This window comes from Rhopalosiphum maidis, chromosome 4, assembly GCF_003676215.2.
Source record: "Rhopalosiphum maidis isolate BTI-1 chromosome 4, ASM367621v3, whole genome shotgun sequence".
Taxonomy (NCBI): domain Eukaryota; kingdom Metazoa; phylum Arthropoda; class Insecta; order Hemiptera; family Aphididae; genus Rhopalosiphum; species Rhopalosiphum maidis.
The window spans coordinates 30791482-30809271 of NC_040880.1; the positions used below are offsets into that span (position 1 = coordinate 30791482).

The following is a 17790-nucleotide window of genomic DNA, read 5'->3' on the forward strand; positions in this document are numbered from 1 at the left end:
ATACATATATAGATTCAAAATCATAATATTTCAGCTAATAATTATAAATAATGTAATACAGAATTAACATTACATAATTTTACATAGAAATATCTTTAGACTACAGTAACATTTTCTTTAAACTAAATCTTTAATATAATATATATTTTTTTTATAACTATCGTTACATAACACAATATATTGACTATTTTAAAAAAAAAAGGTTATACAAATTCAAGATTAAATGAAATTACTTAATATTTATTAAATATTTTATTTGCCTTTATTTATATTATCGCTGTGAAAAATCTAAAAAAAAGTTTTTATAAGCCCATGGGAAGGTCCGAACCTAAGAACCACCACATTTGTCATCATTATTTTATTTTTGTAGCCATCAAATTACGAGGTTTATGTGCCACGTGCGTCATATTTCTAAAGAAATACTAAATGTATAAACTTAAATCCAAGGAACAGCTAAATTAAATATGTAGCCCTGAAAAATATTGAGGAAAACTAAAATCAGTTTCATACGAGTATACAAATAAAATAATATTAATATAATAAAATATAACTTACAAGTTATAGTATCAACACCTGATTCAGTTTTTCAACCGCCAGGCCTGGGTTAAGCATATTATTTCTGAAGCAAAAAAAAAATAAATTAAATAGTAAACGGCACTGATTTAATTTATAAACAGCAATTTATTCATTATATTAATTCTTATATAACAATTTACATTTATCTAAATTATCAATGTGAATATTATAATAAATATTTATTAATTTAAAAAAAAAATTGAATTTCTATTTACCTATCATTAGATGTGATATTTTTAGATTTTAAATGTTGTGTCAATCGGTTTCTACTAACTAAAACTGTAAATACTGGGCTTAATAAATATTGAAGTTGATGTTCTATCCCTTCATGAATGCATGGACAACTATAACAAAAAAAAATGGTTTTAACTTTTAACTAATTATTAATACAAACATAATAATAATTAAATATCAGGTTTAATTAATAGTAATTACTAATTATATTGATAAAAGACCTTTATGGTCCTACATAGCCCCCCCTAAAATTATCCGTGATTGTTTTTTTTTTTAAATTATTTAAGCATTAATCATTTCAGTTTATTTTGTGACTCTTGTAGTTTTGTTATATACTTTGGTTTTAATTGTTATGAAAATTTAAAATGTAGTTGTTATAAAATATATATACACGGTGATTATTTTATTATTAAACATTCATTATTTCGTCAAATATTGAATTTTATTCATTTGTTTTTTTTAAATATTTTGTTTCGTGCTTTTCTCAAACTGTATTAAATTTGTATTTAATAATGAAATCACTATAAATCTTTGATTTTCAAATGGCAACCTATTTAAAATGTACTAAATTAATAGAGCTATTTTTTTTATGAATTTTAACATTCAAATTATTATTGTTAATTTTTCAAAGTTGGGCGGTTTTCAGCTTTTATAACACTTTTTGTTTCTGAAAACCAGTAATCATATGGGTAATAGATAATAAGAGGTACATATTATTTTCATATGCAATAAATTCTTTATCGACTTTTAACTCGGTGAAGAACTTTGTACCTGTAGTTATATCAACGTCTTACAGCCGTAATAACCTGTAGAATAACCCTTAATACCTCAAACTACCAAATTTTGAGCAGCTATAACTCACTAACGGTTAAATTAAAAATAATAATCTTAAAATAAAAATTCATAAAAAAAATTGTCTTACTATTTTATGACATTTCAAAAATAGGCTGCCATTTTAAAATCAAAAATTGATAGTGATTTCACTATATATAATACAATATAAAGGTGGAAAAAAATAAAATGTTATATAGTTTAAGATAAACATAAAACTAACAATTTTGAAGAATAAAAAATTAAAAAGTCAACATTTTTTGAAATAATGAGTGTTTAATGATAAAAGAATCACTCAATTTATACATTTATTTATTCATTTATTTACTATATCTATTTTGATTTTTGACACTTTCAGTAAATTTTTATCTGCACAGGAAACACCCCCTTGCCCACCCATACGAGATTCCTGGCTACGCAAATATTCAAGGTTATATTAATTAATAATTAATCTATATAATATAATTGCTGAATTAATTTGATTTTTATATGAATTTTTACTTGAAAATTAGCATAATGTGAAAAGGTAGATTAACTTTTATTTAATAAATTTAAAATATAACTGACTTATAAATATTAAAGTATTTTAAATTTGAAGTATGAAATAATAATTTAAATTATAATTTTTAAATACTAACATACCTATAAACGAGCACTCAAAACTATAAGTAGTGTAACTAATACGTGTTTAGTGACCGTTTTTTGTCAAGATTTACTTTTCCGCATAAATAATGACAAATATGTGAAAGTAGTAATAAAGATTTATCATTTTATCAATTATAGTACAAATATACTTCTTAATTGAAAACTTTATGATGATTAAAAAAAGGCCACTGGTCAGTAGTCACACACTCACACATCTAGCTTCGCCGGCCCGATTATAATTAAATATATACATTAATATTTGTATTATTATTATTATTATTATTATAAGGTAAAACACTTCAAACATTTTTATCAAACTTTCAATTTATATGTCATGAATAAAATTAATTATTTTTATAATAAAAATGAATAGATAAAATAAAAAATGACACGATAATAGCTAATGTAAGTGAAAGAGAAGTGTGGAACATATAAGTATAGGACAAGATTGGTGTACCCCATAAATTTAAGAGCAAAAAGTAAAATTGAATAATTTTTTTCATAAAGGAAATTATATTATTTTAGTGACAATATTAATAGTAAAAATTAAATGTTTACGTATACATATATAGCCATATAGGTAACCTACAAATACACGTAACCTTATAGATTTCCTTATTATATTTTTTATTTAATAATTGTACTTACCTGGATAAACTTCTACATTCTGTCACCACTGACTCCGCGGTTAAAGTATTGCAGCATATAGGAGATTCCAGTATAATACATTTTGTATACATGGTCATTGCGTTCTTCTGTATTCAAAACCAGACATTTATTATTAGAACATAAAAATATTGTAAAATTATCGAATATAATAAATGTTTATACTATAGACACTTACAAACGAAAAAATAGAACTCCGTAAATAGTTGATGCACAAAGTGTTATAATTTTGGTTTTGAGTATCTTCTACATTAACTCTAATACTCAACAATCCACGGAAATCACTGAACAACAAGTTAAACCAAATAGATAATATGAATGCTTGACGACGGTGGTAGACGGTCGTCAATTCCGAAACCAGTCGAATCGTCCACAAAAATGGCCGACACAGGTACCGAAACCGATGGCAGCAACACGAGCGTGAACAGAACTTAAGAACGGCGGCAACGGCGACACACACGCGGCGGTAACTGAACACTGCGGACAATAAGACCATACAAGCCGTAGAGATTAACAACCGGAAAACGTTCGCGGCACCTCGCGCAACGCACAACAACCACGGAAATTGAAGAAGAGCCATTAAACAACTGCGAAAGACGACTAACGCTATCAGAAGGAACATTACGAGGACACATCGCCTTTTTATTGTTTCCTCCTTTAGACATGAAATTTAGTTGACGCGATAACAGAAAAACTAAATCGAAATTGACAGCGTTTGTAAAACGTGGTTTAGTTATTTGTGGTGACGTGTTCAGTTTACAAATATTCAGAAGGGCAGTAACCAGTAGGCCGCATTCCAAATGTCCACGAACGTTTGCCCGATCACCTTAATGGCAATATCAGAAATGATCGCACTCCGTCGCCACCCCCACCGATGGCGGCTATGGACGTGCACCTGTGCCAGTGTTGGTAATCGTAGGGGTAGATACGTGATTTCAACGCGTTTTTTTGTCCCGTTGGTCCGGCCATTCTGAAAACTCATAGCAACCCCACAAACCGGTTGTTACGAATTGAAGCGCGAAAACCACACCGGTTCAAATAGACAACGGCCCCACTGATGCATACAATTTGTAAAAACTGATTCCTTATTTAATATCCCTGCCTAATATTATATTACAATATTATTACTTAGATATTTAGACATTTAGACAGATAGATGAAGCAAAAATAAATTTAAACTCCGTATTCTCGAAAATTTCGAGTTGTATTACAAATCATTTGTTATAACAAATGCAATGTCATAACAGAAAACAAAACGCAGTTATTTTATTGCTACCTGAACTTATATTAAATCAAGTTTTAAATGCAATTTTTTATCAAAATATATCAATTAACTTTAAACTATTACCTGTTTATATCATGGCCTTGACCACGCCATTCTACGGCAAGTAGATTCTATATAACTCGAAAGTTAATAAAAATAATATATGACACAAATATAATATTCAATATACTTCGTCAGCCTCACTCACAATATCGGTACACCGTTATTAATTCAATTAAATATATGGCCAATTCAGCTGAAAGGAGAAAAGTGATTGATTTGAAATTCCTTTATAAAATATACTAGTACAGTTCTTTAAAATTCAATGTCCCTTATTGTCATACTAGTTATGAAAAAATGTTTTGTATTCCTTTTCAAAGAACTAATTATGCAATTGGCTCGCCTATAAATAGATTAATGAAATTATCTAATGACGTTCAAGTTGATTTATTTAATTCTCTTACTCTTGTTTTTTTTTAATTATATTATCTACGAGTTATACACACATATTAAACATAGCTTCGTCCCGTTTAAATTAATAATAAATAAATAATTAATACACCATCATAATAATTTAAAGGAAACAGTGCTCAGATTTAGGGGTTACACGTGACAACGGAGCTCGTTTAATTTTTTTTTTTTTTATACATAAACTGTTTTTGTTTTTCACTAGAATAGCGGTAAAAGGATGATAAAAGCTAATGACTAGATTAATTTATCCTCAAAATAAATGTGGATTTTCATTTTCGTCAATGATTAGTGCATATCTACTTCTATTAAATTAGATCAAAAATATTAATTTTACAGTTTTTAATATTTTTGATTTATTTGTTTATTTGATAGCATATTTGTATGACTTAAACCGTTCTTTTAGTGCTTTAAGCCCACTGTTTGCGATGGTCCGCCCTCCACTGTTCCACTCGTTTTATGCAATAACTATTCTATCGTATTTATATTATTTATGTTATCCTTATATTTTTTATTATTTGTCAGTTTTGTTTATCACACAAATCGTTGCTCTTGAATTTTAATTAAATATTTTAACTATATTAGATAAAATCAGGTAAGTGTTTAATTATGCAGTAGAAATATAGTATTGTTGTAGGGCGGCTAAGTTATAATTTATAACAAAAAAAAAAACAACATTTTTTACAACAAAAACTCAAGTCTTCTATATTTAGAATTTTTAAACATACCTAATAAAATAATTTTAAATCATAGTATATTATATTTAATTATATTGTTTATATTTTTATAGTTTATTTATAGGCTCTTCGTAGTATAAATAGCAAGTACATTCCGTTATACCTATATCTACATACTTGAAAGTATTTATAATAATCGATAGTATAATAAGTTTTATTTTGTAATTTATTTTTTTTTTTTTGAACAATAGGCTAATTTTTAGAAATACCAACTTGAGGGGCTGCGGCCCCTAGGACCCTCTTGTAGCTACCCCTGTTGTGAAACCTGTGAAGTTTGAGGGCTTAAACTAATTTTTCCTCTGTTTTATTTCTATCTTCTATTTAATATTTCTAATTACCAACTACTACCTTTCTTTTTCACTTAAACCCAAAGTATTTGAATCGATAGTTGCAAATAAAGTTTGGATAATGGAATCATAATCCATAGATGATTTGCATGTATTACGACGAAATACAGAGTATATATCGTTACTAATTCATTTAATAATTTTGTATCTGACATCCTATCAAATTCTTCAAATATCAATTAATTTCAAAAAATAATTATCAAAAATACACACATTACAATAATAACTTGGGTATTCAATAATAATAAGGTTACAATAAAATAGTTAACTGTAACAAACATACAATTTATAATACTTAATAAAAATTTAAAAATAATTATTGACTTTTGTAAATATTGAGGAAGCATCGCATAAAGTATTATGCAAGACGAAACAATTTTATGTAAAATTAATGATAGAACATATTTTTTAAATACTAAACCAAAAATTTTATTTTTTTATGTAGAATTTAATTTAAAAATAAAAAATCTATTTATTTTATTTTATGAACATAACTTAATGAAAATAAATTTCAAATATCAAAAATATAAGGTAAGGTACAAATATTAACAATTGTAAACGCATAATCAGCGATTACATAGATTTTCAATGCTATAATATAATATCATGTCAGAATTAAAAGGAAAAATGTTATCATAAAACGGACGATTCTAAATTCGGCTACGTACGAGTTGATTCCCGGGTACCTGTTCACCTATACACCGATTCCGTTGAGTTGATTCCCGGGTACCTGTTCACCTATACACCGATTCCGTTGAGATGATACCCGGGTTGTTAAAAGATATGGACAAGTTGTACGAGTCCCGGGTCATAGTATATTTTTTTTCAAGCTAGTTACTAAACTTCAGCTAGTCCAACTTTCCCGTTATGCGATTTGTCTATAATGTAGCAATAATTACTTTCGTCCACCAATTTTGATTTCGGTCTAATCGTTATTGTATTCATAGTTCATAAGAATTAAGGAATATAAAAAAATGACACAGTGTTTAACAAACATGGAACGTGGAACCGTTTGATTTCGACTTGATCACCAATACATTGTAACTTTAAAAACACATTCGGCTATTACGGTTTGACTGAAAGTTATCGTTATGACGTTACAGACGTTATCGGACAAATAACAACGTTATGTTCGAAAATACAATTAAAGATAAAACCTGTGACCGTACGATCCCCATCGATAGCGTATTCAATTACTAACAAACTCTGTGTTACGTTTATTTAAAGATTTGTCTTGAATGCATTTTCGCCGATATATCCGTTCGTCGATTTATCCATTTGCCGATATGTCCATTTGCCAATTTACACTTTCGCCGAAATTACTTTCGTCGAAATGTCCTAAATTCCTCTACTCATAGTCAAATACACACATTTTTTATATGAAAGGAAAACTCTCATATTCACCCCCCCCCCCCCGAATTAAATTTACACGTTAATAAATATATATAAAGTAATGAGCTAAGAATATCAATCTAAATACCATATAATAATTTTTATATACTAATATTAAATTAAAACAATATACCTTATTTTTAACTCATTACAGTATTTTTTTTTTCTATTAACTAGCTGTTTGTTATTGATAATTAATAAATATATATTATATATTTGATTTATTTGTATTTTTTTATTTTTTAATTAACTAATAACTACCTAAAGATCATTATTGATTATTATAAATTTATTTTTAAATTTATATAAAAGCCCACGTAATTAAAATTGTTCAGATAGTAAAAAATTACCGTTGGAATTAACATGCACCTCATAAAACACACTAATTATCAATTATTTTATTTCGATTTATTATTTTTTTTAAACATTTTATTATTTAAATGACAGTCGTTGGTTTTTAGTAATATTAAAATAACTATTAGGTAGGTAATAAATAGAACAGTAAAGGATATATTATATACTTCACAACATGTTCTCAACGAGCAAACTATACTTACTATTAGAATAATTTTGATATTAGACGACTACAACGTAGTCACTACACTATCAAACATATATTTAAAAACATTAGTACCAATCTTTGGTGATTTTATATTATGCCTTGACATAGTAAAAGAAATAAGGAATTACTTTTGAACAATACCCAGTTGAATTGTATTGTGTTTTAAAGATATTTCTGCCTGAGTTTCCAGTAATTTATGTATCACCACGTATATTGGTGGACGCATGCAATAAAACTGTCTGTTAAAATTTGATAGAAACTTTCTGCGGCATAAAGAGTCCTAAAAATGAAAATTAAGAATAATATATTTTCAGAAACGTTTAATATTGTAAAAATTTATCCAAGATTTTGAAATGGCTTGTTTGCCTATACAACTGGAGGAAATCAATAATCTGGTTCAACATATATGTTTTTAAAATATAATCTGCAAATCTAAGACCATGTATTTAATTTGGACATAACTCTATTAGCTGTATACAACTATCTTCTACTTCTGAGTGATGCTGAAATGGAAGTCAAAAAAATATTTTGGACCAATTATCAAATTCACTAATCTCGTTTTTGTAAGCATTTTTAAAAAAATGTTCTTCATTAATCTAAAAAGATATGATGTATATGGTTGGATTTGTAGATAACTTCATACCTATTTAGCAACGTACTGTGGAATTATAAAAACTGAGCGTTCGCAATCCTAATAGTATAAAAAGGGTCTAAAAAAAGCATCGACGATAATGACCGTTTTCAATCGTATTTCTGTCAGGGGACCGACTTTTTAAATACGACACTACCTGGCACCTGCGCCATTAATTACTTGTAGTGATTAATATGTATTTATACTACCTACCCAACACATCCGTCCCCGTTCTGCCAAAACTGTTTTCCTAATTCACACATGTCTCCAGCCCCACTATACGGTCCATCATGACGTAAAATATTTGGATAACCCAATTTTTTTCAGAACTGGAGGAAAATTGTGTGTAATTTCACTCATCTAGGACATATGTAAAACACATGATGAATATCATGGTGTACATGCAATGCCGTAACTGCCGAGTATGCAAGGTGTGAACTGCACATGAGCCCAAAGTCCTAAAAGGCTCCTTCTGTCTTTTAAATTTTATACTTTTTTTAGCTCAATATAAGGTACCTAGGTATGTACTGTAAATTTACTGTATCTTTATTAATGGGAGAAAGTTGAAAGGAATATTATTATCTATAATAATAGTTGTTATGGGTTACTTATTGTTTATTCAGTGAAATATTGAAATAGAAATAGAAATATGATAAAAAAAAATCCTTAGGGGCTTATTATAACCCTTAAGAGTTTTGCTTAGTGAATTAAAGATTCGTAAAGTTTAACATAACTTTAAAAAATGTGTGATTGTTTTAATAATTAATAAAAAGATAGAAAATTACTTTTTTGAAGTATTTTGGTCACTTTTTTCAAAATAATCAGTCTCAGTAATGTATGTGAGATATTTATAGCTAAGACATAAATTTATAAATTTTAATGACTTCTTCTTAGATCTGATATGCGGATGACAGGCCATCTAAACATGTACAGTTGCGGCACTGAATTGATTATTTTATAGTAATTTATAAAAGTTCTCAAAATACTCTTTAAAATAGATTTTATATCTTAATTTAATTACAAATTGAAAGTATCTTTTACAAGATTAGCAATCAATTCTAAAATATATTTGATTGTATGAATAGTATAGGTCACTCCATAATTGCAATCCGTATAAGCCATTATAACGTATATAACTGCAATAGCTCTCTCAGGAAATGTCTGAACATCTTTATAAGAAGCTCTATACAAATTACAATATTTAAAAAACTTGAAACCAAAAAATTATTTTTCCTGTTATTAATATATTAAATAATAAGCTCTAATGTTAGTACTGTAAACTCAATAAAAGCTTAAGTCTAACAAAATATTACTTTATATTGTTTATAATATATTATAATGAAAATTAATTGTTTTACTATTTACGAAATACCTAACTCTATTCTAAGCTACCTGCCTACCTATACGCACACATATAATGAACAAATAACATACTTAAAATAAATTACTTATAGGTAAAATGAATTCAGAATTTATACATAATTTAAAACTGTTTAGGTATCTTGGTATTTTAGCTGGTTTTAATGTACTGTAGTAGTGTAGTCTATCTGTAGTCTATAATTATTTTATCAAAACAAATATCTAAAAGGCCTCTTGAGTCCAATATCATTTTTGAAAGAATAAAAATAATGTTCGTTCATTAAAAAAATGAATTAATCTATTCAATAAAATGTTGACCAAGTTTAAAGACCAAAAGCCGGATTCCTGGTTACGTAGTAGTCGTAATACGTTGTCTCACGTGAAGTGGCGTGCTCAGCTTTTTTGAAAGGGGAGGATATTCATTTTTGAATTCTTGTCATAGACGTTCCCTTTTTTTCGTAAAGATAATAATATATTACAAAAAAATCCAAAGGGGGGATACCGATCCCCCTGTGAGCACGCCACTTTGGTCACGTCTAAATATCACGGCCTTGGAGGATCTAAGGTCTATAGATCGGTGCTTCTCAAACTGGGGGCTGTAGCTATATGACTGGTGGGCCGTGAAATTGTAATTTTGAAAATAATTAATGGTTTTGATTTAGAGGCCCATGACAAAAAAACTTTAAGAAGCACTAGGACAGGACAAATATCGTAGATCGTAGTTAGCGAATGATATCATGGTTGGTATTTAAAAATAATCGAAGACCGTGGTCGGTATTATGTTTTTAAATTTTTTGATTTGAGGTTAGTGTTCGAACTCTTAATTTCGGTTATCAGCTATAATTTCTTATCAAGAGGCCGTACTCTTATCTTGGGGGCCGAACTGTACTCCATAGAGTACTCTATATTCTGTACTCATCCATAATGATTATGACATTATCGTAGTTAACTTTTACCATGGTTCCGTACGTTGATAATATTTAGAAGACAGTAGTTTTTAATGATAGTAGCTAATGATAATACTGTGATAAAACCTAAGCAATAGTCAACAACACGTGTTCTTTAATATTAATTATTAAATTTATTATAATATTTCTTGTTATACTGTTTAAAATATAATGGGTAAAAAACGTAGGCGCACTGACGAAGATACCGAATTTGATTTGACCAGAAAAGCCAAAGAAGTAAAAGACGACAATGAAAAACGTTTAATTGTCATTTTAGAAAACGCACAGTTGGAAACTGTTAAAGTAATTCAAACGTCGATTTATAATGTGAAATTTTAATTTTTATCCATAATTTGCCTTATAAATTACAGGTTGGAAAATCTTTTGAACTATTAAATCCTGATGAACATTCACATTTATTACGTAAAAACGGTCGAGAGATAGGAAATTGTAGACCTGACATTTCTCATCAATGTCTACTGATGTTATTCGACAGCCCACTAAATCGGGCTGGTCTACTTCAAGTTTACATTCATACAGAAAATAATGTTCTTATTGAAATAAATCCTCAAACGCGAATCCCCAGAACATTTAAACGTTTTGCTGGACTAATGGGTAATAATCACTATCATAATAATACATAAAATAATACATTATATTAAAACTTATTTTACTATTAATTTTTTAGTCCAGCTATTACATAAATTTAGTGTAAGAGCAGCAGAAACATCTGCCAAATTAATGAAAGTAATTAAAAATCCAATCACCGATCATTTACCAGCTGGTTGTCGAAAAGTGGCAACTTCTTATTCTGCCGAAAAACCTATTAAGCCATCTGAACTTGTTCCTCAAGATGCTCCAATTGCTTTTATTGTTGGTGCAATGGCTCATGGACAGGTATTGCAATTTGTTTGTGATTACTAATTCTTATTGAGTATAATGATTAACATAATTAAACTTATTATGTTATAGATTAAAGCAGATTATGCTGAACAAACAGTAGCGATAAGTAATTATCCATTATCAGCTGCACTGACATGCACTAAAATATGTTCAGCTTTTGAAGATAGTTGGGGTATACTGTAAAATTGTACGTTTGATTACTGTTTTTTTTTTTATTCTTTTTAATTGTTTTATATTAATTATCCTAATCTAACATACCAACTTGAAGTAAAAAGTTTTAAATTGGTAAAATAAAAAACTACCAAGTCTAATATAAGTACAAAATTTGTCTTTAAAATGAATTTTAAAAATAAATACAATTTGGAATTATTTGTAAAAACAAAATATTTTAATCTACTAAATTAGTTGAAATTTAAATGTTGAAGATCTATGAAAATCTGTTTGAAGTGTATTATATTGTGTAATTATTTTCAAACATATTATTTTGTATTACAATAATACTAAAACTGACAGTTCTCTCAATCATGGTAAATCATATTCAATAGGATGTTCGAAAAAATAATTGTACAATGATAGCTATATTTTAAGTTAATATTTATTTGATTATTTTACTTGAAAATACAAACTCAATTGACAATCTTGGATGACCTTTGCTGATGATTGAAAAATCCAAAAACGTGCATTCAAAACTTTATATAAAAACACATTACAACATATCATACTTTATCAAATTTTAACAATAAGTCACTCACCTAATAATAACTATAAATTAAATGAATCTTAAAGCTATTTTATAATTGTATACAATCAATGATAAGTTGTTACAGAAGTAAAAAAAATTTAAAAAAAAATAATAATAAATTTGAATGTTTTTCATAATTCAGCTAAGCCAAAGATGTTTAACTAATACAACAATCGGCCAGTTGATACTACATTCTTAAAAAACATGTATGATTCTTTTGGTGTACGAGTTCTTTTAGGATCATTAAAATCTACCTTAACTAAACCAAAATGAATTCTGAAAAAAACAAAACAGTTAAACCTACATTTAAAAATAGTAATTTACTGTATTATAGCATTAAATATTATGTATACATTTTTTTAATTAAAATATTGAATCCTTGACATTTGTCACAGATTTAATACAGAAGAATTTTTAGTTGACTAATAAAAAATAACTTACGAAAAACCATCCATCCATTCAAAGTTATCCAACAATGACCATACAGTAAATCCTACAACATTGCAATTGTCTTCATGCATTGCTTGTAACATGGCATTTAAATAGCTCTATTAGAAAAAAAAATTATAACATCAATTACATATTGCTATACTAAAGTAATACCTTGATGTAATTGATTCTATCTAAATCATCCAATTGACCGTTGTCTCCATATCCATTTTCTGTTATAATCAAAGGAGGATTGCCATATTCATTTTTTAACCATATTAAAAGTTGTCTTAATCCATCGGGTACTGGCTAAAATATTAGGATTTTAATAATATATACAACATAATTTTGATTTATTCATTTACTACAAGCCACTGTGCAACAGATGGTTTTAACCAAGATTTATCTACAGAAGTAACATATTCTGCATCTGGATTATAATGAAGATCTGAATCACTTCCATGAGTAACCAAACGAGAAGAATAATGATTGAGAGCATAAAAGTCAGCAGTACCTAAAAAAACAAATAACACTTGTTTTAAAATGTTAATTCTAGAACTGGAACATAAATAATCTATAATTATGTTATCTCTTAAACCTGCACCTTTAATTAATTTAATTTCATCTTCTGTAAATGTTGGTAATGTTGACCATGGTCTACCTTCTTCTTTACTTTTTTTATCAACCCATCTTCTCATTAATGGTGGATAGTCCCCTTTATAAATCGGATGACTGAACCACCCTCTCTAAAGGCATGTACCAATAAATTATAAGTTAATTTAAATTAACAAAACAATTATATAAGTACTAAGCAAACTATTCTTGTTACCTCAAATTGATTGGCTCTTTCAGCAGTTTTTACATCATTAACAGACTCTGCATTTTTTGGTATGAAAAAACATCCATTTATTGAAATACTTATTTTTCCTATGATCAATTTAGGATTTAAGACTTCAATATTGCAAACTTTATTAACATTTAATATATACCTTGTTGTGTAGGTTTAAACATCTCTTCATACAACCTATAGGCTTTTCCATGTGCAATAAGTTGTGTGTGAGCTGCCAAATAATATCCAGTATTGTGTAAATTTAAATATGGGGCGTAGGCTTTAATAGCATAACCTTTACAAGCCTCCATTGGTTCATTGATTGTTATCCACCATTTTACCTATGGTAAGTATAGAATGTAAAGATAGTACATATTTTCTGCAAATTATTTGATTTACTCTATCTCCAAAATATGTAAATAACACTCGTGCATATTCTTTAAAATAATCTGACATAATTGGATTAACCCAGCCACCAAGATCTTGAAGATATTGTGGTAGGTCCCAATGATACATTGTAACCTGCAGACAGTTGAAATTATAATGCTTACTTTATCCATTATTTTTAATTATAAATAAATTTTACCAATGGAATAATATCGTTTTTGATAAGTTCATCAATAAGGCGATTGTAATATGCTATTCCTTCTAGATTTAAAGAATTCGTTACTCCGGATGGTGCTATTCGAGCCCATGATATAGAAAAACGATATACTTTCACCTAAATAGTGAAATACATATGTATTATGTTTTATGTATAATTTATTATAAATTGTGTGAAAAAAAATACTTACATTTAAAGTTTTTGCAAGTGCTACATCTTCTTTATACTTGTGGTAGGAATCGCAGGCAATATCTCCATTAGTTCCATCTCTTATTAATTCCGGACTAGTATGAACTAAACGATCCCATATATTTTCTCCTTTTCCTAAAGAATTTAAATAATTATTTATTGTATAACCAAAATAAATAATTATTCACAGTGTACATTAATATAATTACAATAAATATAAATAGTACCTATTTAACTGTAATATTTAAAATGTCATTAGATTATTGAATAATTTGAATTGCATAATATAAATATATATATAGGGCATAAGACAAGTAGGTATGATATATTATGTATGTTAAAGTAATTTATGTTAATACTCATGTTTTGTTTATTTAACCAAAGGGTGTAGTTTGCATACCATCTTCATTCCAGCCTCCTTCTATTTGATATGCAGCAGTTGAAACGCCAAACATAAATTCCTTTGGAAATTTATAATCCATTGAATCTGCTTGATGAATAATACCAATCTAATAAATAATGCAGCAACTAATTTCAACCAAATGTTAAAGTATTGTTATAGTTACTGATTAAGTATTATTTAGTTCAACGAGAAACTTGACATCAATCGATTACTGTAAAATAAAATAATATATAATTAAATATTGTTGATAGATAACTAAAATAAATATAAATATTAGTAATATTACATATTTACATAATCATTTATTGGTACATGTATTATGGCTAAACTGATAGAAAACATAACTCTTAACAACTATCAAATACTATTAGTTAATCAGAATAAAAATATTATGTATATAGGTGTCTCGTTATGTTATACATGTTTTGTTTTTGATTTAAAAATATGTTATTCCGATTTAGTTATGATAATCTTTGATACCTATTAATTTATGAAACAAAAACAACACTGTAATAAAGTAGTCCAACATGTTTTTTTACTGACGATTGACTGTTTATAATATTTTAATATTAATTATCATTGTATTAACTACTAGCTGAATTACCCGGCTTCGCTCGTGTGTTAAATAATCGATTCGTTTTTAAACTGGTTTTTTATTAAATTAAACTATTTAAAGTCTAGCTATATAATAATATATATTATATAAGGATTTGCTAATAGTGCAGCCAGGCACCTAATTTAGGGGGGAAGGAGATAAGAGAGAAAGATCGTATTATAGTAACTAATAATTAATAAAAAAACCATTTTTTTAAGTCTCTACCATTGATTAAATACAGTATACTTAATCAATGCCTCTACTATTCTGAAAAAGGTTAATCCCCCCCAACAAAAAAAAAAATTAGCACCTATTTACGTGCCTTGATGCAGCCGAATGTTTTAAATAATCCACAGGCGTGGGGGGGCTTTAGCCCTCCCCTTTGGACGAGTTATAATATATTATATATTGTATGTTGCTGTTTGACTGAAAAATTATATGAGATCTTCTATGACAGAAGACAGGCTAAATGATGAATTAGCAGTACTTAATATACACTAAAGAAATATCCATCGACATCGACGATGTCATAAATAGATTTTCTCGGCAGAAGCAAAAGCGAATGAAAATTGAAGATTGGTCAAAAGACTAATGAACTTCTTAATTTGTCCTTCTTTTATTATTTAAAAAAATATTATGATTAATGTACATACGTATATATTTATTAAAATTATATATTTTGTCTTTATTTAATACAAATTAGCCCCTCCCCGTTTCATATTTCTAGATTCGCCCCTGCTAATCTACAACATTATACATTTATATACCTAGTTACACAATATTGTAATGAGTTAAAAATAAAATAAACAAATAGGATAAAGATGAATGGTGAATTACTTTAAGAATAGGATATTAATAGTTATGATTTGAGGTTCCCTATTATTATATTTGCATAATGTTTGATTTGATATCCTCGACTCATTACTTAATTATTACTATTTATATCTTAGTGAGTGGATGGACAGTGAGTACGATTAGTACTACTAATGTAGTAGATCTGAGAGTTTTCCTAAAACTGAGTATGATATGTATGAATATTGAATACAGAATACAAATGTCACCTTACCAGCCTTACCTTTTGTAGAAATTACACTCCGGAAACCGGAATTATGTTCTTGAATATTGAATTGCTTGATATTTTAGAAGTTAATAAAAAAAAAAGAAAGTATATTGAAATAGTATTTTAATTTCAACAATGATACATTATTACATTAATATTTAATTTAGAGTATAGTGTATACAACTATACAATAATAGAGTAAAAACTGGGCGAGTCGTGAGCGCTGAGCGCGTTTTTGTGTGTTTTAAATTTTTATAGATGATATCGTGACTTTGTGAGATGCAGCCTTTACTCATAATCTAGGCACAGATTGCGGCATCTTTCAAAGCATCTGTGTGTTGTATGTGTGACATTATTACTATCTGGTATTTAATGTAATCAGTGGCGTGCTTAGCTTTTTTGAAAGGAGGATATTCATTTTTGACTTGTCATAGATCCTAAATTTTTTTTCATATAGATAATATATCATTACAAAAAAATCCATCGGGAGGATATAATATCCTGATCACCCTGTGAGCACGCCACTGAATGTAATGATTGGAGTATTTAACTGTTATGATAATTCTATAGTATTTAATTTGTTTTCAAATTCCAACTGTTATGTAATTAGATATACCTAGATTACCTATGGTAATTTATAAAAATATATATAATTTGTTTACTTCAGAGTCTAAATGTCAACTAATAAATATGTATAGTTAAAATAAATTTATAATGATATTTTATAAATATTATTTAATAATATACATTCCCGTAAGGATTTACGCCCATTGCGATATCTCCTGAAATAATAAGCATATAATTTTGATATTTTATGAGACTCACAGGGACAAAGGCTACAAGTATTTCATATTTTAATTTAATTTAATGTTTTGGTAAAAAAGTTAAAAACAATTTTGTAGAGCTTATTTTTCTGAAAAATCTGACGTTTCAGCATTTTATTTTCATTAATCTAATGATTTTTAATATTTTTTCTAGTTTCGAGAAAAATTGTGAATTATTTAAATTATTTAATTATAATGAAAGTACCAGTATTATCAAACACCGCGGGCTCGTGACCGTAAAAATAAAAAAATATTCTCAAACCTAAAAAAAATATTAAGAATCACAATGCTAATCAAAATAAAATGTTGAAACGTCAAAAACGTCTGGCTACAAACATTTCACTTTGGTTTTGCTGCCTTTTAGATTTAGGAACAGTCACCATTCCCTTTTGCCAATTACGTATTAAAACTTGAATTACTTAGTGGGCACTGGCTACTATAAGAATGTCATATCTTTCATACACAATGGATAATTGATAATAAACTATCAGGTTTTAAACATTAATATTTAATAAATAATAGTACTTAAATAATATATCTTCGTATGTATTCA

The 17790-nt window shown here is 27.6% G+C and overlaps 3 protein-coding genes across 5 annotated transcripts; 1 reads left to right on the forward strand and 2 right to left on the reverse strand.

Moving 5' to 3' along the window:
* Positions 1-266: 266 nt before the first annotated feature.
* LOC113549754 lies at positions 267-3694 on the reverse strand. The gene is made up of 5 exons (XM_026951213.1): positions 3131-3694; positions 2935-3041; positions 792-920; positions 556-619; positions 267-472 (listed from the first exon to the last, which is right to left on the reverse strand). The coding sequence occupies exons 1-4, from the start codon at positions 3572-3574 to the stop codon at positions 559-561; spliced, it is 741 nt and encodes a 246-aa protein (XP_026807014.1). The 5' UTR covers positions 3575-3694; the 3' UTR covers positions 267-472; positions 556-558.
* Positions 3695-10740: 7046 nt separating this feature from the next.
* Positions 10741-11931, forward strand: LOC113550101 (ribosomal RNA small subunit methyltransferase NEP1). The gene is made up of 4 exons (XM_026951740.1): positions 10741-10962; positions 11031-11274; positions 11348-11556; positions 11632-11931. Exons 1-4 carry the CDS (start codon positions 10831-10833, stop codon positions 11743-11745), a joined length of 699 nt encoding a protein of 232 aa, XP_026807541.1. The 5' UTR covers positions 10741-10830; the 3' UTR covers positions 11746-11931.
* Positions 11932-12137: 206 nt separating this feature from the next.
* On the reverse strand, positions 12138-15249 carry LOC113550100 (myrosinase 1-like). Of its 3 annotated transcripts, none has more exons than XM_026951739.1 (12): positions 15053-15249; positions 14756-14969; positions 14357-14490; positions 14149-14283; positions 13962-14084; positions 13723-13903; positions 13563-13660; positions 13338-13479; positions 13102-13247; positions 12908-13042; positions 12746-12852; positions 12138-12580 (listed from the first exon to the last, which is right to left on the reverse strand). In XM_026951739.1, the coding sequence occupies exons 2-12, from the start codon at positions 14835-14837 to the stop codon at positions 12466-12468; spliced, it is 1398 nt and encodes a 465-aa protein (XP_026807540.1). In that variant the 5' UTR covers positions 14838-14969; positions 15053-15249; the 3' UTR covers positions 12138-12465. The 3 variants fall into 3 exon arrangements, with proteins under 3 accessions (XP_026807540.1, XP_026807538.1, XP_026807539.1); XM_026951737.1 differs by having other exon boundaries at positions 13099-13247; positions 15053-15233; XM_026951738.1 differs by having other exon boundaries at positions 13099-13247; positions 15045-15233.
* Positions 15250-17790: the final 2541 nt, after the last annotated feature.